Here is a 21,044-nt window from a genome sequence, read left to right on the forward strand (position 1 = left end):
CATTGATGCAGAACAGTCGATGGGTGTGTAGAGTACCAGAGCAGAAAAGGAACAGTCCATATTTTTGAAACAATGGTTTGAAATGGTTGAGAAGGAATATAGGGCACAACTTAAGATGGCATGGTTCATTCATATTATGGAGGAACTGATGTAGACAATATCCAAATGATTTAGTAAGACAATACTATCAATCCATTTGAAAAATGCATCTGATAAATTCAGCTGGCCGATGAAAAAACAACCCTTAGGTGATCCAATCTGGTTTGTGACAAAGTAAAGGACAAGAGAATTAGACAAGTCCAAGATTTACTCCCAGCAGCATCTGTCGAGTAGTCCCCGACCAGTCTTAGGCGCCGCTTTGACAGTGGAAGCGTCATACTGACATCTAGTGGATTAGTCCTGTGTATATTTAAGCACACACTCCTTGACTGCAAGCAGAGGGCACTGTCTGTCAATGAATGCATGAAAGAGACAGCCATTATAGAGACCATCCCTATGCTCCATTTTGTTTTCATTCAGATGACATTCATTTTTGTCCCCTTTGACTCCCCATTATGGCAAGTTACAGTGAGGACAAACATCCAACACTGAAGAGGTTTACAGCGACACCTTTCACATCGCTCCTGTTCTTACTTTACATTAGCCCAATGCAACACTTCAGATGTCCCCTTTGACCAATACATTACCTTTCTACAATATTGTGAGTTTAAAGAAAAGCAGCCATTTCTAGTGATTTATATTTTATAGAAACATGTGCTTATAGATCACTTAAAACATTAAGTCTTACGTTATGCACTTGAACTTTCAGCATAAACTTTAGTTTAGCAAGAGGCAAGTATAAAACTGATAAGGCTTAGGGCACGACCTTCACCACCCGAGCCTGTTGGGGGAGGTGCACCGATGAGAAGCTTGGGGGGGGGGGGGGCATATTTTTTTTAAAGCTTTAAAAGGAGCACCTAAGGGTACGGACACATTGAGAATATGAACACTAATGAAGTCGTAGACGCACATCATTGCCCACGAAACGTCCAACTCCTCTCTATACATTTTGCATGCGTTACATACCTGCGAAAGTCATACTGTGCATGAGTCTCTAATCTAGCAGAGATTTGACAATTAACATACAACCACACATGGATAACGCATTTGAAGACAAGTTTATTTAATTTTCATCGTGGTCCTCTTAAATTGAGACGGTAGACCTACGCTTAGGCCACTGATAACACAGGACAATAAGAATGACGTAGACGACATGCTACAGCAGGACTTCCACAGTAGATCTGCGATCTCAGGCTCCTAAACAGAGTCAGATGGTTATGCTGTTGGCTTGCCAGCTGCTTTCATTGGCCTCTGACACATGAAGCCTTATTGAAAAACCAAAACTCAAGACAAATGGCAAAACGTGGCCACAGCTGTAACAGTCAACCAGCCGATGACCTACTGCGCACGGCCGACATGTTGACCCATCCCTGTAGCTTGGTGGAACCAACCTGATCATGGAGGTCACCAATCCATTTCCCTTGCATTCAAACAAAAGCACAATGGTCAGGCTTGTTCAACCAGGCGACAATCCCAGTCCCTGGCCAAAGCAAAGACCCACAACATTGTAAAACATAAAAGCTGTCTGCGACAGTGACTTTATTTAAAAAATAATAAGATAAAGTAGCAGCATCTCATTTCAAAACAAAATCATACATTTTGGTAAAAACTCAAATGTGAGAAGAGAAAACTGGAGATAAAATCTTAAATACAATCCATATTTTTCTTCTGATGCAGGCTGTTCCACTTGTCCAATTTGGCAGCAGAGCTACTGGTCCCACAAGCAAACATCAAAATGGCAAGCATTAGCTGCACACACACCCATCCACTGTTCCATCAAGCTAAGTCCACCTTTTTAGCAGCACTCAGAGCCAGTGACAACTCTGGAGTTTTTGGCAGGTGGTCCAGCTTGGCATCACTCCAATTAAAAACCATCACTCACTCAAAAAAGGCAGAGACATCCAAAAACAGCCATTCACCTTTGCACCAAAACAACTCATGGAATAAAACATGTGCACGCATGTAACAAAATCATGTGAGCATGTGTGTAAGGCCATGGATTTCTCCCAGTCCTGCAATATCTTGGTCCTGTCTTGAGATTTCCTCAGCCTGTGCCCATACTAACCCAATGGAAATCAAGAGACTGTGCCCTCTGGCTTCTCGCTGCTAGGGGGCGGAGTGAGCACTCCGGAAGGTATAGGTGAACTCTGGCTGCGATCTACATCCACTTGTGGGTAGGCGCATGCCTTCACCTAAAGAAACCAGAGCTCTCAATACAGGCTGCAATTGCACACAAGAAACAATGCCACACATTGGTATAGGACATTGATTGAAAGCCATAGAAACAAATGCCCTCACCATCCAGTCCAGATAGGCAGCATGGGTCTGGATGTTATGCATGTCATCTGCCAGGATTCCTTTAAAGGTCCTCAGGGCTGAGCTGCCAACTTCCCTGATGGACATGGCAAAGGGGACCATCCACCTCACACACTCCTCAACATCAGACCACTTCAGAGCTGCACAGATCAAGACAGAAAGAGATCTGGTTAGGGCTATATAAAAATAAACACACCCGGGAAGTCTACCAAACCACGATAACTCAGTTGGATTGAAGATGTTGATTGACCTGAACAGCCGCCGAATGAACACACCCTACCTGAGACTTTCTCCACCAGCTCCAGCGAGGAGAAATGGAACAGGGCAGAGGCCGCCAGCACCCCGTAGGAGAACTCCAGACATTTCACATCCAACACACAGAGGTCCAGGAGCTATAGAGAGCACAACACCACATATGTACTTCAACAGAGGCAATGAGCCAGTCTAAGGGGAGGAAATGGGAAACCATCGTCTTACAAATCCAACTTGTATAAGCAATAACAGTGTAGTCTGAGAAGCAACATGATATTTTGCCTTGTTGATCTTAAGTGCATTTTGTTTTAAGACACCTATGAATCACATGCGAGTGGCGGGAAACCTCAGTCGTAAACTTACCTCGGCAATCTGCACAAACGTAGTTTGCGGGTACTGTGGGATGAGAACCTCTTCGGACTCTTTCAGGTAGGCAACCTGCATGTAGATGTTTAGCCAGGACACAGGTGTCAGGGGACTCAAACGCCACTTCAGCTCCTGAGCAAAGGGGGACACCGTAGAAACAAGAGCCACATGATTATTTCATTCCACAGTGAAGTGTTCCCCAGAACAGATATTAAGAGACTCAAAGAAACATGTGTGCCATCAAGTTAGGCAAAAAGTACCATTAGGAAGAGCATCATTTGGAATACATGTGGTAATTTTTTACTAGTAACGGCTCAATGTTGCTCATGGCTCAACAAGCTTCAGACAACAGTAAGGATTTGTGACCCAGCCGTAGTGAAAACCACTGGGATGTAAAGTGTGAGAGAGGCATACCTTCATAATGATTAGCTCCATACATAGGATATCATCCTCAGTGCAGGCACCATCAGTAACATAGGCAAATTGATGCACTTTTGGAGGGTAGATTTCCTGAAAAAGAAGCAGTTGTAAACATGTTTAAAAAAACTCCCACTGGAATATACAAAATGGAGAATGAAGAACACTTTACGCAGGTTGTAGAAGAGGCTTCTTCCTACCTCCATCTTGGCAGCTATAAACAGAGAAGAGATGCCGATGAGTTGTAGTGTGCACTTGAAAACATTGGCCTGTGTGGCCATGAACCGATCAAAGTAATCCTGAGCCAGGTAGAAGGTTTCTCTGTGAAGCTTGTACACCTCGCACACCTGAGAGAGAAAACAAGGTTGAGAACACAATTCCAAGGCAATATCAGTTGGGTTAAATGCTGAAGACATTTTGGTTAAATGCATTGTGCAGCAGACTATGCTTCCACCTTAGAATCTGTTAGAGCTCAGCTAATACGCGTCACCCGACAGCCATTTCTCAAATAGGTTATGCTAATATTGTACGGGGTAACTACAGTTAACTGGGGCCATAAGTCTACTGTTAAAGCTAATCCACTCACCACCTTAAGATAAACATGGACGACACTGATCAAGTGAGGTGAGGGATTTGATCAAAGTAGCAGATACCGTGGGAAAGGAATTTAGCCCAGGAGTTTGACGCAGAGGGAGCTACAAACCTCCATTAGCCAGTCGAGAAGAATAGCCCTCATCTTGGGTTGGAGGTGTGGGTGTTTCTTCATGACGTGGATGTCTCGAGAATACGTGTCGTCTTTCTTCAACAGGTTGTTCCATACATCGTCGCTGCTTGCCCAGCTACAGAGAAACATATCCAGAGGGTTGGTGTCTAGTTCACTTGCATTTATCAAATCAACGGGATAAACAAAGAACACCGCAACTAGAGAATGCAAACACAGAACTTTAAGATGAAATAGTATACAGGTACACATAAGTGGCAAGGATATATAGCCGTTGTTATAACAGCAGATTACACTCTAGACGATGGAGGTGAGGACTACATTGTGTGTTACATTCAAATGAAACCGATGAACACATTGGTCATCATAATGCTTGGCCTTAGCCAGCACAAGTGCAGAGCTCAAGGTATGAGTTCAAGTATCCTCCCAAATGAAAATCATACATCAAAATGTGGCAGGTAACCACTCCTGTTACTTAGCAGCGTTGCGGCATTTTGCCCACGTTGTCCCAGATACCAGAAGTGACTCACCATAGCACAGGAAGAGGGGAAGACCTGGTGGGGGTGACAAATATGTTTTTGAAGGTGTACTGAGTAGAAAACCCAGTGGCATTCAAAGCAACTGGTTGAGCGACTTCATTGTCAGGCGTGGGGATCCGGCTGCACGGGATCGTGTGAACCGACTCAGGATTCCAGCACACCTGCACAGGAGAGGGACAAGAAGAGGGGAGGATAAGAAAGTTTACCTACTGATAAAAATAAACAGCATGAGGATTCTGAGACAGTGCCACCAATAGCAACTGATTAAACACAATTGTGTCAGTTATTGACCAGTCCTGATTAACCTGTGTAGGTCACTGCCTGGTGTGTGTAGGCTAAATCCAACAAATGCATGGTCTGCAAGGGAATGCCATGGAATTGTGAAATGCATGTAGTTACCAAAGCGCCACACTGGTTCTTTTTCGTCATCTCTGCCACTTCATCTGGGTCTTGTAAATACTGAGGATTTAAGCACGAGAATGTTCATTATGACAAATCATTTAAAAGACAGCCAGGCAACCAGCTCGTTACAGTAGAAAAACGCAGATCGCAAGAACTTACAACAGCAACGTCTGATTTTCTTTTCTTGGATCTCACTGCAGTTTCTTTGGGCATCTCATGATCAATTGTCCTGGATTCCACATTTTCCCTGAAATTACACAGTAGATATTTAATTATGATAGGTGTCTTACCACTTCAGTAGGACGCATTAGTTAGTGCTAGCTAACTAGCTGCTAGTTAGCAAGCCTGCTACCTAACGTGACAACTTTTTTTCCGTCACCTAGCTAGCGACATTGACAAGACTAAACTACAAAACCTGAAACTTACCCTTTGCTTGGCATTATATCCCACGCGTAGCCCTCCAATATATAAACCCTGGAAACAGGAAATATATGCATTTAATTTATTTAGCTAATAACCACAACCACACACGTAAGTCCTACAAAGCCAACTCGTCAAAAGATGTGGGCGCGGGCAAATGGAAGTGGGACAATGTTAAAGGACGACAAACCACTTGAAATAATGCAATAATTGTCACAAAACAACGCATACAGTGACACTGGATTCCACACTATCACCCAACCCTAACAGTTTGGCATACAGTCGATGGAAACTAGTTAATTTCTACTAAATTAGAGACGCTGGCCAGAAAATGGCCGAGCCATCAAGTATGCCATTTTCCATTCACCCGCTCTAATAAGCTTTCCCACAAAAAAAAAAAAAAAAAACTAACCAGACAATGTTGTCCATAGTCTTTCAAATTCAGAATATTTACAATCTTCTCACGAACACGTTCATTTCGAATCACGTTGAGGGAGTTCGATTGAAAAGTTGCAAGACTGCTAGTTAGCAAGAGATGTTTCATTTTTTTTTGCCAGCTTACCTAAAAATATTCCCCCGCGAAGAAGTCCACACTTGGTTGAAAGGATCAGAGAAAATATGACAAGTTACTAGCTAGTTATTCGATTCGTGGCCTCTGTCATCAAAAACAATGAACTGCGAGATGTGCTAGCTACTTGTTCTTTGCTTGGCGCAGTGAGTTTTGCGCCTTGGCTTATAAACTGCTTGCAGTCTACATAAATGGGGCGGTCCGGGCGGGTGATTTAAATACTTGGCGCTGTTCAGTAATCCTTCGCAGTTACATTTCAACGAACATTATTATTCGTCATTAATTGTTCAGACGTGAAGAGTCAAATCATCTGAAGTATTATGTTGTGTGCGAAATATACAGTATAATACTGTGAGAAATATTGCACTTTGCCGGCAAAAAGGGAGGCGTGGCTGGTGGTGGTGGTGGTGGGGGGGTGGGGGGGCGGTGCTTAGAATCCGGAACCACGAAGTACCGCGTGGCTAGGGTAGACGGATGTAAACAAAGACTGTGCCCCTCTCAAAAAACCTGCAAATCCGGACGTTATGCCGATTTTGACAGACATATATATATATATATATATATATATATATATATATATATATATATATATATATATATATATATATATATATATATATATATATATATATATATATATATATTTAAATGTTTCTCTATCAAGCCGTCATAATGGACTTTCAATGTCCACAATTCAAGAGGTATGTCATTATTTTTTTTAAATCAAGTTCATGCCCGGCAATATTGGTCAACTAGAATGGTGATTGCGCGCGGCTCTGCGCTATCGTGCATTCGTTACGTTTAGTGGCTTTCTCCTCGTTTCCTTCCTCTCGTCTACACAAATTATTTGTTGGAGATAAAAACAGTGCTGGTTTAGTAAAATACATTTCAGGCACCACCATCCATGCTTTCATATGTAATTCATACTTTTACGTTTTCTTATCAGAAGATAAAGGAAATGTGGAGGCTAATCTGCTAATCTTCAATTTATGTGTCTTGTCTCAGTCATAACTGTTAAAATTGTGTTTTAATATGTTTCATGCGCAACACGAAAGAAAAAAAACACTGTATTGGGTGACCACTCAGAGATCTTGAAACCTGTATTAACGTACACTTTGACCAGGCACGTGATCAAGCTAGCAGCTGCACGGGAACGAGTCTCATTTCAAAGCCACCTTTGCATCCACATTGCAACTGGTTTGAAACAACAACAAAAAATGAAGTTTCTGAAACTCTTTGGGCGTGCTAAATCTGTGGTTATTGGAATGATTCATGTTCAAGCCTTGCCAGGTAAAGATTATTGGGACGCATATGTCGTTTTTTACTCTCTTTTTGTTTTTAACTTTGATGTTATGTTTTTCAGGCACACCTTTAGGAAGCATGGTCATTCCTCAAATTATCGAGGAGGCATGCCACGAGGCAGAAATCTATCACAATGCGGGAATTGTGAGTATAAGCAAAAACACACTTTTTGATGTTACTAATACTGTAGCCTCTGACTATATAAACCACAATATTCATCCTCAAGGGTGACTGGAAATGGATTGTTTGTTGTATGTTGATCTGTTGAACAGGATGGGCTGATCATTGAGAACATGCATGACATTCCATACACATTCTCAGTTGGACCAGAGGTGGTTGCCTCTATGACAGCGGTGTGTGCAGCGGTGAGGGCGATCTGTCCGTCTCTGCCTCTTGGAGTTCAGATCCTGTCTGCAGCGAACAGCTCAGCTGTTGCTGTTGCACTGGCTTCAGGTTGATATAGCTGGCTTTGCTTTGCTTATTACTGGTTAATAAATGCATGGTTAAGAGTGCTTCGGGTTAGCCTGGGATTTTAGTTTAATAGAAAGATCCGTAGTAAGAGTTTGGGAAAAGCAAATGTTTAGCTACCTATTCCATTGTTGTCTCTTTCCAAGGTATGGATTTTATCAGGGCAGAGGGATATGTCTTCTCACATGTTGCTGATGAAGGCCTTTTGAATGGATGTGCCGGAGACCTTTTGCGATACCGCAAGCAAATGCAGGCTGAACATGTGCAGATCTTTACTGATATAAAAAAGAAGCACAGGTGAGTAATCGTTCAAAACACTCCAGTCAGACAACCCCACTGGCTAGCCTAGATGTCCTGATGTGGTACTTCAGAAGGTTTTCAACATGCAGGTAATGCGGCTAATATTGTCCATAAACGGTACTGCAAGGAGATAAAAGTAACATTTCTGACTGTTGTGTGTAATGGGATGTGAGTATGTGTTTGTGTTCCTAGCTCCCATGCCCTGACTTCAGATGTGAGCATTGTGGAGACGGCCAGAGCAGCTGAGTTTTTCCTTTCTGATGGTCTCATCATCACTGGAACAGCCACTGGGGTTCAGGCAGATCCAATGGAGCTCAGAGGTGTGTCCCGTCTCTGACTGCTCTGGCACATACACACATGTATGACACATACGCACATGTATGGTATGACACACAAACATACTGACACATACAGTAATAGAAAAAGACCCAGAACTCGTTTGAAATTAATTCTTAAGAAACAAATAATGCATAGGTGTAATCACTATTTTACCATTTCGGATCAAAGGACAGCCAACACTCAGCACTTACATTATATATCTGAGGCATAATGCTCGGTGTATCATTTTAGGAATGCTCAGCGTGTACCTTAGTATAAATATAGTTTACTTTCCTCCCCCTTTTCATTTTCTCTCAAACACTCTTGTAGTCTTGGTTAATAGGGGAGTTCCCTTTTTTCTAAATTTCATACATTCTCATAAACCATAACACACACCCTAACAAAAGTATGTTCAGTCACTTCACTCAATTTCATACCACTCCCACTGCATACCAGTCTATTGCATACTTCCTATGTTTGCAAGGACAGTTCCTGGCGTTAGTTTTTCATGTAGCCCAGAGGTTAAGCTTCCCTAAAGCCCATGGAGCCTCTGAGCCTCGCTGCTGGCCTTATAAAGAGCAGTCTCGTCTGGGGAGAGGATGGCAGCCTCATAGTCCCCCGAGTCTGGATCGTGCTGACCATGGGCACACAGCCCGGTCCTGCCCTTGCCTGCCACAGCCCTGCTTGGCGTATATAGACACCAACATCGTCTGCTATTTTTAAGCACAGCCTACAGATGGCTGACTTACACAGAAGGCTGTAAAGAAGGCTTACACAGGCAGGCTCAGGCCAGACTGCTACACAACCCTGCTGCCTAGTTTGGAGGTGCTCCTACAGTCTCCCAGTACAATTCCATTGGGCTGGCTCTGTTGTCAGATGGGTAAATGGAGCTGCCAGGGTCTGGATTTATCTCTTTCTTCATGTGTTTTACTCATATCATCTCTGAACCTACATTCACTATTTACTTATCAGAGATGATGCGTGACACTTGCAATGCATTCCTAAATCCAACCATTTAGGTATTCGTTTTGTATTCGTAAGCTCACGCACAGCTTTCCAATATAATGAACTCAGTCAATTTAATGTAGCATCTCAAAATATTTACTCAGCAATCCTTTCTTTTCTATTTTCAGATGTTGCAGGGTCTGTAAGACTCCCAGTTCTTATTGGCTCAGGAGTGACCTATGACAACGTGGAAAACTACCTTGATGCTAGTGCAATGATAATTGGCTCTCATTTCAAGAGGGGAGGAGTTTGGGCAAATGCTGTTGATCCAGAAAGCGTTAAAAAGTTTATGGGGAAGGTGCATTTGCTTCGAAAATGAAATCCACCAATTTGCTGCTAAAATAATTTAATGCAGAACAATGACATTTGGTGGTAATAATAAATGTAATTACTAAAGTTATGTCTCATGCTATTTAATAAAACACAAATAATACCTAAACAAAACAGATTTATTTAACATGTTTTAACATTTAAATATACACCAAAATACCAAATAAATCTGAATATATTTACAAACCGGGCTTGTAGCAGTACAGCAAACATAAGAACACACTGGGAATAAATGTATAAAAACAAAGTGAATCACTAAGTACAAAACATACATTAGTAACTGTTTCATCATTATTTGGTAATCCTTACATACATTGTATTTGTTATTAAAAAATATAGCGAAAGAGGTCCAATTACTCAAGAGTGATGTTTTGTGTCATCATCACATATATACAAAATAGCTTTTCATAGCTATGAAACAACTTTCTTTAAAGCAATATACTCACAACGTATCTAAATCTAAGGCACGCAAGGTAATACAAAAAAAGTATTCTATATACAATAGAATGAATATTTGCAAGTGCTAAAACCTTTTGCATTTTATACAATACATAAAAGTTTTCATCAGAGCCATAAGACTTAACCCGTAACAAGCCAGTTATAATACTTTTCACATGCACACACACATCTACTCAAGGCTATTTCACTCTCAAACTGGGCTTAGTATGTTAATAACATACTCAGCAAATGTGGTTCCCTTGATCAGGGTAAAGAGATATCAAATCAAATAGGTAGGTCTAAGGTAGGTCATAGGTCTAAGGTCTGTGTGTGAAGTGGGTTCAGACAGTGGCGGGGCTACTCAGTAGACACTCAGTAGTTGTACAGACGCTGGCAGGGTTGTTTGAAGTGACCAAAGCGTCTGTCAGAGGGGGAGAAGCGCACCTTGGCAAGGCTCTGTCTCTGGAGAGCACTCCTGGTCAGCTTCTTGCACTCCAAGTGAGTCCTGGCTCGCTGTATGGCAAGCAGTTGGACATTGCACGGAAGCGGGCTGCCCCAGGCAGCTAGCCTCCAGGACACATGCTGTTTGACTGGCACAGGCCTGCGGGGGGGGGGGGGGGCAGAATAACTGTAATGTGACACTCCTTTCTCTAGGATAATGGTTGTGTTATCACACTGACTAAAGTAGATGGATCCCCTGGATGAAAACTGACCTGGGAGAAGTATCCTCTTCATCGCTGGGCTGGTGTCTGATCTGGTCTACAGACATACTGGGATGCTCAATCAGCAGGTTCTCCAAAGGGTCTTCCTCGGGGGGGGTCAGGGAGTTGTTCTCTGGAAACATCAGACCACAAATTTACTAAACCGAGACCAAAGAGGAAAAACACCAGTGAGACCTCTAATAGTGTCCATTAGATCTACTATCCAAATAACTACAATACTACCATTTACAGAACAAGCAACTGCAGACAACAATGCCCATACCAGTTTAACAACTAACTTGTGATTTCAACTTTCGGTGAACAAAATTATCAGCTTACCTTGAATGTTGATAACCACCCATCCTCCCGCCTCAAACTCAATGAGCTCCTCATAGGTTTCATTGTCATCTGTGGGAAAATCGTCATCTGTGCTACCAAGGAAATGGGCAAGTATCTTTCCAATCATTGTGTATATGTTTTGTCTCCCTTGGCCCTCTTATTGCAGTCTGCAAAGAAAATGAGTTAACATAGTGTTATAGTATGTTGCCCCCATAAGGAAAAAAATGCAGACCAGATACAATTACTACAATTAATGATTTCCAGAAAGCAGAATCTGAACAACACCTTACATTATGACCTTTAGTTTTTAACATTGTGTCCTGGCTTAATGACCCTGCCAGCACAGCAGAATCAGGAACAACATGCCCCTTGGAAGCTATTTGCAGACGGAAGGTCATGGCATCCTTTCTGACCAGCAACTCATTTCAAGCCTGTATCTGAATCTTAAGACATGTTATGAATAAACTAATATGGTGAATATGAAGCCAATCGGCCAAACTATGGTGAAAACAAAGGGTTTGTAAAAAATATATATATATATATATGTATACATTTTAGTGTATATAATTGTATTTTGACATTTCTGGTCAAATAGGCCTATTAAAAATAGAATCAGGTATAAACAGTATTGGTATGTCTTTCGGGCTTAAAGTGTCATAGACTAGACAGAATACCACAACATCCAATTTTAGACTGGGGGCTGTCCAAGACAGCCACGGTCTTTGAATGCCTTGGTGTACTTGTAAACCTATACTGTCAATATACAGCTACACCCCAGCCTGCCAGCAAGGGAAGATCCAATTAGTGCCCAGACAGAATTAGCTCATAAGGTGAAAAATGTATAGATTACATGTACACTTGCATATCTTTTCTGGTGTGCCATCAAAAAGTCCATACGTTGGAAGTTTAAAGACATGCCAGACAATCCTTACATTAGCCTTATTTAATATATAATAAAATGTGTGATAGAAACAATCAAATCCTTAAAAAAATATGGGAGGGTCGTTTGGGTGAACTTGATATGGCATTAATTGGGTTTAAACTTCTTCAATAAATAAGTTAATAATTAAGCACTGCATTTATGTAATTCACTGACAATCAAACAAATAACCCAACCTACATACAAAATGACACATGACATGGTTACAATTACATGATAGTCTACACAACTAAAACGTTGTCCTAATAGGACACTTTTGGGATGTAGAAATCAATAAAAACATGCAATAGATAGATATGTTAGTAGGCTAAAGAAAGGTGTCTATGCTCCACACGAACTAAGGCTTAGGATACAACATGTCGCACAATGCTGAAGGCTACAATGTATTTTTTCCTTACCTCACAAATGTATATTTAACAAGTGGTGGCCGACGGTTAGCTTGAAACTATAAGCGATCTGGAATTGTTTTGATACAGACTTGTTTTTGAACACCAACTCTTTTGCTTTGGTGGGTGGTGGACGTAAGCGAAAATCCCAACTCGAAGGCGGGGCTTCAGAAGGTTGCGCACAACTAACCTTTGTCCTCATAACTAGCTGTCAAGTGAATAAATGTGTCCTTACTTGAAACATACCTAAATACCTGGTTTTAACCGAAGTCCAATCTTTCTAATAGTCTAGGCGTGTAGTCTATAACAACAAGACAAAATACATTAGAGTGGAAGATATATATTTTTTCAATGTACAACGGTTTGCATTTCACAACAGTGGTCGACTTCGTTTTGCATGGCCCGTGTGAGCGGAGTTTGTTATTTCTAGATAATTCTATTGATTCATAAGATAAATCTCCACTCACCCCGGGCACCGGGCCCTGCAAAACGAACCCCACCAATTTTATGAAAAGGAGGGAATTGTATCAATGGCTTTTCTTGAAACATTGTTGCAAATATTTGCCGAGTAAATGACAATTATGCCAGATTGCCCCACTGAGATCTATGTATTAGGCTATGTTTGTTTTATTGTGCATCTAAAAACAACCGCGAATCGTTTTAACAGGATGTGGGCTTGTCCTAAACAAATGTCCCGTCATTCACCGCGGTCATAGTTTTTACCAAAACTCATGATACACAAACATTAACACATCATCGAAGTGCGAGATCTGACGGTAGGGATTCGCCACCAATGTGTACTTTAGACTATTTTCATGTAGGCCAACGTGAGAGTCCGTCCTGTGTTATGGTGACAACTATGTCGTTATGTAAATGTGATTGCCACACTTTAAATGGAGACTAACATGATGATGGCCATATGATGACACACTAACACTATCTACTATTTTTCGATGTCGTTTTACGCCATTAAAAAAGGCTTTATATCAGAAGGGAAGTATAATTATTATTAGCTGCGGTCGTTATTATTGTGGTCATAACATAAATCCGAGGGAAGCATTTCGATTCTCTTGTGTGAGAAGTTTTTGACTAATGACAATGGTCTGCATTAAGTCATCAGTTATTTAATCAGTCGCTGTCTGCTAAATATGATAACTGAATTGATTACAATAATATTTATAATAATAATAATTACAATAATATAATTTCCTGGTTTTGTCAACATTTGTCTCTTATCATCACACCAATGAGAGCAGCTACCATGGCACCACGTATGGATGATGTCATGCAACTATGCTGTGACCTGTCTGCAAATCAGCAGATAAAAGCAGCAGTGAAGAATTCTGGGAAAGGATCAGCAGTGGCAGGAGGGACTGCATTTTTAGGAGGTCTTCTAGGTGGTCCCCCAGGGATTGCTGTTGGTAAGGATCCTTTCAATTTAGAAAGTGAAATTACGATAATCTGCTTTTCCCTACGTCAACCACAAGGTGGAGCCATTTCATTTCTCAAACCTATTGTATTGATTGCAGCTATGAGATTTTCAGGTGTATGTGGTAGGCCTATAAAGTATGGCGTTAGGGTAGAATCATTCTCTGCCAATGTTGTCTTATGAGTGGGGAGGTCGATTTTGATAAATACGGGTGTTTATTTCTATTTGTATTTATTATGGATCCGCATTAGCTGCTGCTAAGGCATACATTTTATTATACATTTTAAAAACATTACAATATATTCATAACAGACTTCACAACATATTAAGTGTCTGCCCTCGGGCCTCTACTCTACTACCACATATCTACAACACAAAATCCATGGGTACATCTGTATAGTGCGTATGTTATCCGTGTTTGTATGCATGTGTCTATGTTTGTGTTGCTTCACAGTCCCGCGGTTCCATAAAGTGTATTTTTAATCTAACTTTACTGCTGGCATGAGTTACTTGATGTGGAATAGAGTTATTCTCCTCAGTAATTTTCCATCCAAGTTGTCAGACCCCAGTGGCTTGTCATTGTTGATAGATGACAATCATTTATTTAACTCTTCCACACTCACTTTACGGAATTCAATGTTAGTTTTAGTTAGTTTTTCATAATTTGGTCAGATATACTTGGATGTGTAGTGTCAGTGTTTTTTGCTGGTATGTCATGCCTACATTTGCTAATATTGCCAATTAAAAAAAATATTAAAGTAGATGGCAATATCAGTTGGTTTTGTGATGAATGAGCCATTTCATTCAATGAATGATGGAGCGGAGTTTGCCCAACATTTAATTTAAGGTGCTCCAAAGCCTTTGAATATCATTCTTTGTCATTTATTTTTGTTTCATAGTGTAGTTTCGTCTTTGTTTTATTCAGTTTAGTGACCATCTCTCAATTTGCAGTACATTTGCCAACCGGTTATACAGCCAGACCTATTTGCCATCTCTTTTGCCTCTTCCCTCTCAACCATATACAATGTTTCAATTTCTCATCAATCCACACTTATTAGTAACCGAGATAAGCAATTTCATAAATGTGTCAAGTGCAGCGTCTGGTTGCTCGTCATTACACACCGCGTACCAACAAATATTCTTCACATCAAGAACATAGGAATCACTACAAAACTTATTGTAATTACCTCTTATACACAATATTATGCCCAGCATTAGGAACTTTGGTTTTCCTAGATATGGCTACTATATTGTGATCACTACATCCAATGGATTTGGATACTGCTTTGAGGAAAAATTCTGCAGCATTAGTAAAGAAATGATCAATACACGTTGATGATTTCATTCCTGTACTGTTTGTAACTCCCTGGTATGTTGATTGATAACCTGAACCAGGTTGCAGGCACTGGTTACAGTTTTTGAGCTTTCTCTTGAGTGGGCAGCTTGATGAAAGCCAGTCAATATTTAAATCACCCAGAAAGTATACCTCTCTATTGATATCACATACAGTATCAAGCATTTCACACATGTTATCCAGATACTGACTGTTAGCACTTGGTGGTCTATAGCAGCTTCCCACCAGAATGGGCTTCAGGTGAAGCAGATGAACCTGTAGCCATATTACTTCAACAGCTTTACAGGAATGTGGTTCTGAATATAAACAGCCACACCTCCACTTTTGGCATTTCTGTCTTCTCTGTAGATCTTATAACCACGAGTGTTTTAAATCTGTGAGCTCTTCTCCCCTCTTGATCTTCTGACACAGATCTCGTTTGTGCTGCTCTTTAGGTGGTGCATTAGGTGGCCTGTTGGGATGGTGGATGACCAGTGGACAGTTCAGACCTCTCCCTCAGATCATCATGGAGCTGCCTCCCCACCAGCAGCAAAGACTCTATGCTGATATCATGGCCGTTTTGGGCTCACTGGACTGGACAGACCTGGCCCAGCTGACCGTCCTGGTCGTGGGGAATGCTACTCTCCAGCAGCAGGTCACTGCTGCCCTACTCCGTTATATCACAAAGGAACTGAGAGCAGAGGTGAGATATGGGGACTGATCTACACAGACTGAATATCTGGAGGAATTCCTTAGAACATTTGTACTCAGATTCAACTCAAGCTTATTCCTGGAGACTGAAAGAACCTTTTATACTGTAGGTTCACTGAAAGAGGCCTTATGAGAGTGACATTGAGACTCATTTCAGACCTGTCATGTTACCTAATATCTGATCATGTCCATTTAATATCCTTTGATGAAGCGCTTAAATGACATTTACGGCACTTTTTTTTAACGTCATTTTCATTATCCCCAGCCCCATACCAGTGTCTGCATATGTGAAAACGGCACATTTCTACAAAACAAATATAAAGTTAAAAGTTCTACACAATGACGTCATCAAAAGTAAAACCTATTTAAAAACAGTGCTTTTCAGGCACTAGGAGATTCCCAGTGATGTGAGGAGCAAGAAAATACCCTCCCTCTGGCTAGAAACTTGTTCAAAACCACTGTTTTGAAAATCACTGTTTTTTGTTACTTTTAATGCTACCATTGTGATGTTACAGAGAAGCATATTTTTTTTACCTTATCATTTTAACCCCAGATCATAGAAACACGCTTTTTTCACATACTGTGTGTAGACACTGTTATGGTTTCGGAGATAATGAATATAAGGTGGAAGAGTGGCGGAATTGCACTTTAATGTACACATTTGTTTTGTTTTAGTTGAGAAATTGTTATCTCTGAATGTCGCGGTGTGATTGAAACGTATCTTTTTATACGAACAGTCCAGCAATTAACCAGAAAGCTGTACTTTATTTATATTGTAGTGCATAATTGGTTGCCGATATTTTTCGCTGAAATGTACACATTGAATATTGTTGGTCATTTATAATTGACATGATTTGCAACAAATGCAGGACCCCGATCACTCCTCTTGTAAGTGTGCCTGGGATCTCAAGTGATTCATGCAATGTGAATATTGTAAGAGATGAGTACTTCGGAGAAACCGGCCTTGATACTTCTGGCGCATAAAATGGTGATAAGTGCCACCTAGTCCTAGAATGAACTAATTGGGAAAATCTTGTAGTGCTCTTGTACTAAAGTGTTTGTATGAAAATCATGATAAATGAAATAAAGGACAACGGGGACGTGTATGATCACCACGAGCTTTTAGTATGACATCATTAAGCCAGAAAACATGTTGTTTCAGTGAATCAACTTGACAGTTTCGTGAGGGAAATTCAACCACTTAACACATTCTTTGTAAGAGAAGGAAGACAATGCTACGCAATGCAATCACTCCTGGACAGATGCGTGCACGTAACATAGAATGGTATCTCATCTGTCGCAATTTCGCAAGATTTGTTTTTTCTTCTGGGTTTCCGAGATTATACGCAATGTAATATAGTTCCTCTTTGTCAATGTTTCAAATGTAGACTTTTGAATAATACTAGAATCTTATTAAGATATCAAAGCACTTTTTGAAGTATGTGCAAAGGTTGTTTGTTATGACAGCACTGCGATCATTATTTTTTTCTCCCACATTTGCTGTTCTAGATGTTTCCTTGTTCATTCTTTGCAAGCATGCTTGGACCTGCCGGTTCTCATAACATCATACAGCGAAAGATTGGTCATTCATCTTGAGGGGAAATTTCATTTGAAGTTATGTCATTCGTTTCTGAGAGATGCTTGTCAGTCTTGTACCTATGGCTTACTAAGAAACAGTGTCTTAGCAGCTTTTTCCAAATTCAAATGGATTGAAATCACAAGATCTCATATTCCATCACCACTTTATTGGTAGTCTGGGATGTGAGAGAATCTTATATCTTTATAGAAAAACCTTTTTTAGACAGTTCTTTTCAGAAACCAGAGAGCACGATTTAAACTGGTTTTTGGTTTGAAATGCCTATAAAATGTTAATGATTGACATGTCGCATTTGAATACGTTCTTTAAAAAGAAAAATAATTGGCAGTTGGCCTGAGTATTGCCATTGACAACACTAGACTTGGGAAAATGAAATGACGCAAGAACTTTCTCGAAAGGCTTATCTACTGCACCTGTTGCCTCAGGACTGGTTCATGTGTCTGCAGGAGGCTTGTAACACCTAAACACTAAATAGTTTGATTACAGCTGTTTTGGGGGGTCAATAAGCAGTCTTACCAGGTGTTCAGGACAAGGATGACCAAAGGTTGCTATCAAAATATTTTATTTCAAGATAAATGGTTGATGTGAATGTGATAAATTCAGAGGTATAGTTATTGCTGCCATTTAGAGTTACAATTACAGTTAGAATTACAGGTACACTTAATATAGGCACGTTGTCGTAGTCAATGTGCCTTTTTTTTAAACACGATAAGTATAGGACAAATATAAAAGTATTCAGTGCGAAATGTGTTTCATGTAAAATAAGATGCTCGGTGTGTGCATAATGGCCAGTCAATGAATACTACAGGTTAACCTTTTATCAAAAGGATAACAAAAATAAGCCCCCCCAAAACACTCAAAGAAATATTATATTATTAACATGAAAAATTGATGTAATGCATACATTATATGGGTAGCATTAGTGTTTATATTTGTGCAATATTTATGATTACATGTGATCATGTATCGTCTTGATTTGGCACTCTTCACCACGTACTCATTCAGTAAATACTTTTCAGGGTCCTCTCACATTGTCCAATTGTCAACCAAGTCAAGTCAAGTGACTTGACAATCCAGTGAGATTGAGACTTTGATGGTCCGGTTTTAAATAGTTCAATGGGGACCAAGAGTTGTGACACTCAACCCAATTGCTTGGTGCATGGTGTTCTACCCGCTCATTCGCCTCATTGGCGCTAGTCACCTCGTACTTGGGCATGTCCAGGTCAGATTCATCAGAGCAGTTCCTCCCATCACCGTAGATGCACCTCATCCTGAGTCAGCTCCCCATGGTCCTGGAGACTGAGGTGACACAGTCGACACACCCTCACGGGCTTAGTAGAGATGTGGCAGATCACGGTCCGGTTCTTGGAGCAGGCGTTGCAGACGACAAAGCCGCAGCGACGACAGTGGTGGCGACGTTTGTTGATCCGAAATGTTTTAGAGCAGCGCATGCAGATGGCGGACGCCCAGTCAGGGATCCAGGTGGTGGCGAAGGTGCACCCGGGCTGGCAGCCGGCATGCTGCAGCTGCTTACACCTGCAGTCCTCAATGTGCTCCATCCAGGCACGCTTCTCCACATTGGAGGCAGCTGCCACATAGAAGGACTTCTGTGGTGTGCGGATCAGCCACTGGTTCTCCATGATGACCCCGTCCTCCAGGTCCTCTAGCTGGATATCCTCCAGGGAGATAACATGCTGGTTCTTGTGCCAGTGTCCATGAAGGATGATGCTACCGTACACCAAAATGTCATTAAACAAGAAAAATACTTTAGGCTGGGGGCGGCGTCGACACAGCTTCATGAGCCGCCCCTCGCCTATCAAGACCCGGTCAGGTCTGATCAGGGACATCCCAGAGGGGCCGAAGGAGTTCTCCACTGCCTGGATCCGCTCTATGTTCTCTTGCGTGAAAGCCAGCTGGTCCACCATGATGAGCAAGATTACAACACTACGGGAAATTAACAAAATAAAAACAAACAAAAAAATCTATTTACAAATGAGACGAAATGGTAGGCCTATGTCACTAATGATCAAATAAATGGCTAGTGAAAAATAGTTGATTTGTCCTTTTACTCTGTTTTGTGATTTCTATCTTGTTTACGCTGCAACAGTCTGTGTCTCGGTAGTAAGTTGCTTAGTTCCCGTCTGAACACCATGCAGTATGTTTTGTCAGTGTCAAATAGTCGTTTTTGTATTGAACAGTGATCCTTTTATATGAGAGGTCCTTTTATATGTGCAAATCACATTTCCTGTTGAGCCACATTGCATGGGGAGTTTCAAAACAACTTGACGGGGAAAGAGAGAGAGAGAAAGCAACTAGAAAGAGGGAAAACAGGCAATACCAGTTTCCCAAAGATGATGGGATGTGACTCGGAGCGTAGAGATCCTATTAAATTACAGTGAACAACAGTATTGCTAATTCTATGACTATTAATACATCACAGAAAAAACACTGTTGGACAGCATTAAAGATAGCATCCTTAATTGAAACAATAACAAAGCTGTCATCCCGCCTGTGTTTTGGTAAAAAGCTGAGGGACGGGCCTTGGAGAAAAGTAAACAATCTCAAATTCATAGACAGAGTTATGGATGCAAGGACTGACCATCTATGCTATCAAAATTATAGTTTTAACCATGTTTTGAGGCTACACAGTGTTTGTTTACATTTACATTGTTTACAAACATTGGAAAACAAACCAGTTGAACTAAGCTCATGTGGAATTTCTAAGTTATATTATTCAATAATCAATGGGTATGAGTGTACAGCACATTAACACCTGCTCTTTCCATGACATAGACTGACCAGGTAAATCCAGGTGAAAGCTATGATCCTTTATTGATCTCACTTGTTAAATCCACTTAAATCAGTGTTGATGAAGGGGAGGAGACGGATTAAAGAAAGGGTTTTAAGCCTTGAGACATGGATTGTGTATGTGTGCCATTCAGAGGGTGAATGGGAAAGACAAAATATTTAAGTGCCTTTGAACGCTGCTGGGTTTTTCAGACTCAAACGTTTTCCCGTGTCTATTAAGAATGTTCCACCACCCAAAGGACATCCAGCCAACGTTACACAACTGTGGGACGTATCGGAGTCAACATGGGCCAGCACCTTGTGGAACGCTTGACACCTTGTCGAATACATGCCCTGACGAATTGAGGCTGAGTATACAAAACATTAAGAACACCATCTGAAATTGAGTTGCACCCCCTTTTAATGGACCATTTTTTTATATAGATGGGAAACTATTGAGTGAAAAACCCAGCAGCATTGCAGTTCTTGACACACTTAAACCGGTGCACCTGGCACCTACTACCAGTGGTGTAAAAAGTACTCAATTGTCATACTTGAGT

The 21,044-nt window shown here is 41.0% G+C and overlaps 4 protein-coding genes and 1 pseudogene across 5 annotated transcripts; 2 read left to right on the top strand and 3 right to left on the bottom strand.

The window, feature by feature from the left end:
* Positions 1–1,147: 1,147 nt before the first annotated feature.
* LOC135504803 (G1/S-specific cyclin-E1-like) lies at positions 1,148–6,252 on the bottom strand. The gene is made up of 12 exons (XM_064923676.1): positions 6,095–6,252; positions 5,539–5,586; positions 5,272–5,359; positions 5,110–5,169; positions 4,702–4,871; positions 4,154–4,289; positions 3,651–3,797; positions 3,448–3,543; positions 3,031–3,165; positions 2,696–2,807; positions 2,398–2,555; positions 1,148–2,291 (listed from the first exon to the last, which is right to left on the bottom strand). Exons 2-12 carry the CDS (start codon positions 5,550–5,552, stop codon positions 2,175–2,177), a joined length of 1,233 nt encoding a protein of 410 aa, XP_064779748.1. The 5' UTR covers positions 5,553–5,586; positions 6,095–6,252; the 3' UTR covers positions 1,148–2,174.
* A 474-nt stretch (positions 6,253–6,726) lies between these two features.
* LOC135504818 (uncharacterized protein F13E9.13, mitochondrial-like) lies at positions 6,727–9,835 on the top strand. 2 transcript variants are annotated; one of them, XM_064923700.1, is made up of 6 exons: positions 6,727–6,801; positions 7,464–7,546; positions 7,675–7,855; positions 8,017–8,167; positions 8,363–8,490; positions 9,622–9,835. In XM_064923700.1, the coding sequence occupies exons 2-6, from the start codon at positions 7,481–7,483 to the stop codon at positions 9,810–9,812; spliced, it is 717 nt and encodes a 238-aa protein (XP_064779772.1). In that variant the 5' UTR covers positions 6,727–6,801; positions 7,464–7,480; the 3' UTR covers positions 9,813–9,835. The 2 variants fall into 2 exon arrangements, with proteins under 2 accessions (XP_064779772.1, XP_064779780.1); XM_064923708.1 differs by lacking the exon at positions 6,727–6,801 and adding an exon at positions 7,196–7,390.
* An 89-nt stretch (positions 9,836–9,924) lies between these two features.
* On the bottom strand, positions 9,925–13,030 carry LOC135504830 (tumor protein p53-inducible nuclear protein 2-like). Its single transcript, XM_064923722.1, has 4 exons — positions 12,640–13,030; positions 11,302–11,468; positions 10,975–11,095; positions 9,925–10,862 (listed from the first exon to the last, which is right to left on the bottom strand). Exons 2-4 carry the CDS (start codon positions 11,426–11,428, stop codon positions 10,634–10,636), a joined length of 477 nt encoding a protein of 158 aa, XP_064779794.1. The 5' UTR covers positions 11,429–11,468; positions 12,640–13,030; the 3' UTR covers positions 9,925–10,633.
* Positions 13,031–13,312: 282 nt separating this feature from the next.
* On the top strand, positions 13,313–17,215 carry LOC135504839 (protein C19orf12 homolog). The gene is made up of 3 exons (XM_064923734.1): positions 13,313–13,403; positions 13,884–14,048; positions 15,845–17,215. The coding sequence occupies exons 2-3, from the start codon at positions 13,889–13,891 to the stop codon at positions 16,108–16,110; spliced, it is 426 nt and encodes a 141-aa protein (XP_064779806.1). The 5' UTR covers positions 13,313–13,403; positions 13,884–13,888; the 3' UTR covers positions 16,111–17,215.
* A 46-nt stretch (positions 17,216–17,261) lies between these two features.
* On the bottom strand, positions 17,262–19,879 carry LOC135504813 (pleckstrin homology domain-containing family F member 2-like; annotated as a pseudogene).
* Positions 19,880–21,044: the final 1,165 nt, after the last annotated feature.

This window comes from Oncorhynchus masou, chromosome 2 (genome assembly GCF_036934945.1).
Source record: "Oncorhynchus masou masou isolate Uvic2021 chromosome 2, UVic_Omas_1.1, whole genome shotgun sequence".
Classification (NCBI taxonomy): domain Eukaryota; kingdom Metazoa; phylum Chordata; class Actinopteri; order Salmoniformes; family Salmonidae; genus Oncorhynchus; species Oncorhynchus masou.

Bases quoted from the DNA above. Each gene is read 5' to 3' on its own strand.
- LOC135504803 (XM_064923676.1), bottom strand. The intron at 2,556-2,695 runs GTAGGGTGTGTT...TGATCTGTGCAG, and splicing joins GCTGGTGGAGAAAGTCTCAG to CTCTGAAGTGGTCTGATGTT. The intron at 2,292-2,397 runs GTGAGGGCATTT...TGGTTTCTTTAG, and splicing joins CTGCCTATCTGGACTGGATG to GTGAAGGCATGCGCCTACCC.
- LOC135504818 (XM_064923708.1), top strand. From the start codon at position 7,318: ATGAAGTTTCTGAAACTCTTTGGGCGTGCTAAATCTGTGGTTATTGGA. The intron at 7,391-7,463 runs GTAAAGATTATT...TATGTTTTTCAG, and splicing joins TCATGTTCAAGCCTTGCCAG to GCACACCTTTAGGAAGCATG. The intron at 8,491-9,621 runs GTGTGTCCCGTC...TTCTATTTTCAG, and splicing joins AGATCCAATGGAGCTCAGAG to ATGTTGCAGGGTCTGTAAGA.
- LOC135504830 (XM_064923722.1), bottom strand. From the start codon at position 11,428: ATGATTGGAAAGATACTTGCCCATTTCCTTGGTAGCACAGATGACGAT. The intron at 11,096-11,301 runs GTAAGCTGATAA...TGATGTTTCCAG, and splicing joins GGTGGTTATCAACATTCAAG to AGAACAACTCCCTGACCCCC. The intron at 10,863-10,974 runs GTCAGTTTTCAT...CCCCCCCCGCAG, and splicing joins GAAGAGGATACTTCTCCCAG to GCCTGTGCCAGTCAAACAGC.
- LOC135504839 (XM_064923734.1), top strand. From the start codon at position 13,889: ATGGCACCACGTATGGATGATGTCATGCAACTATGCTGTGACCTGTCT. The intron at 14,049-15,844 runs GTAAGGATCCTT...GCTGCTCTTTAG, and splicing joins TCCCCCAGGGATTGCTGTTG to GTGGTGCATTAGGTGGCCTG.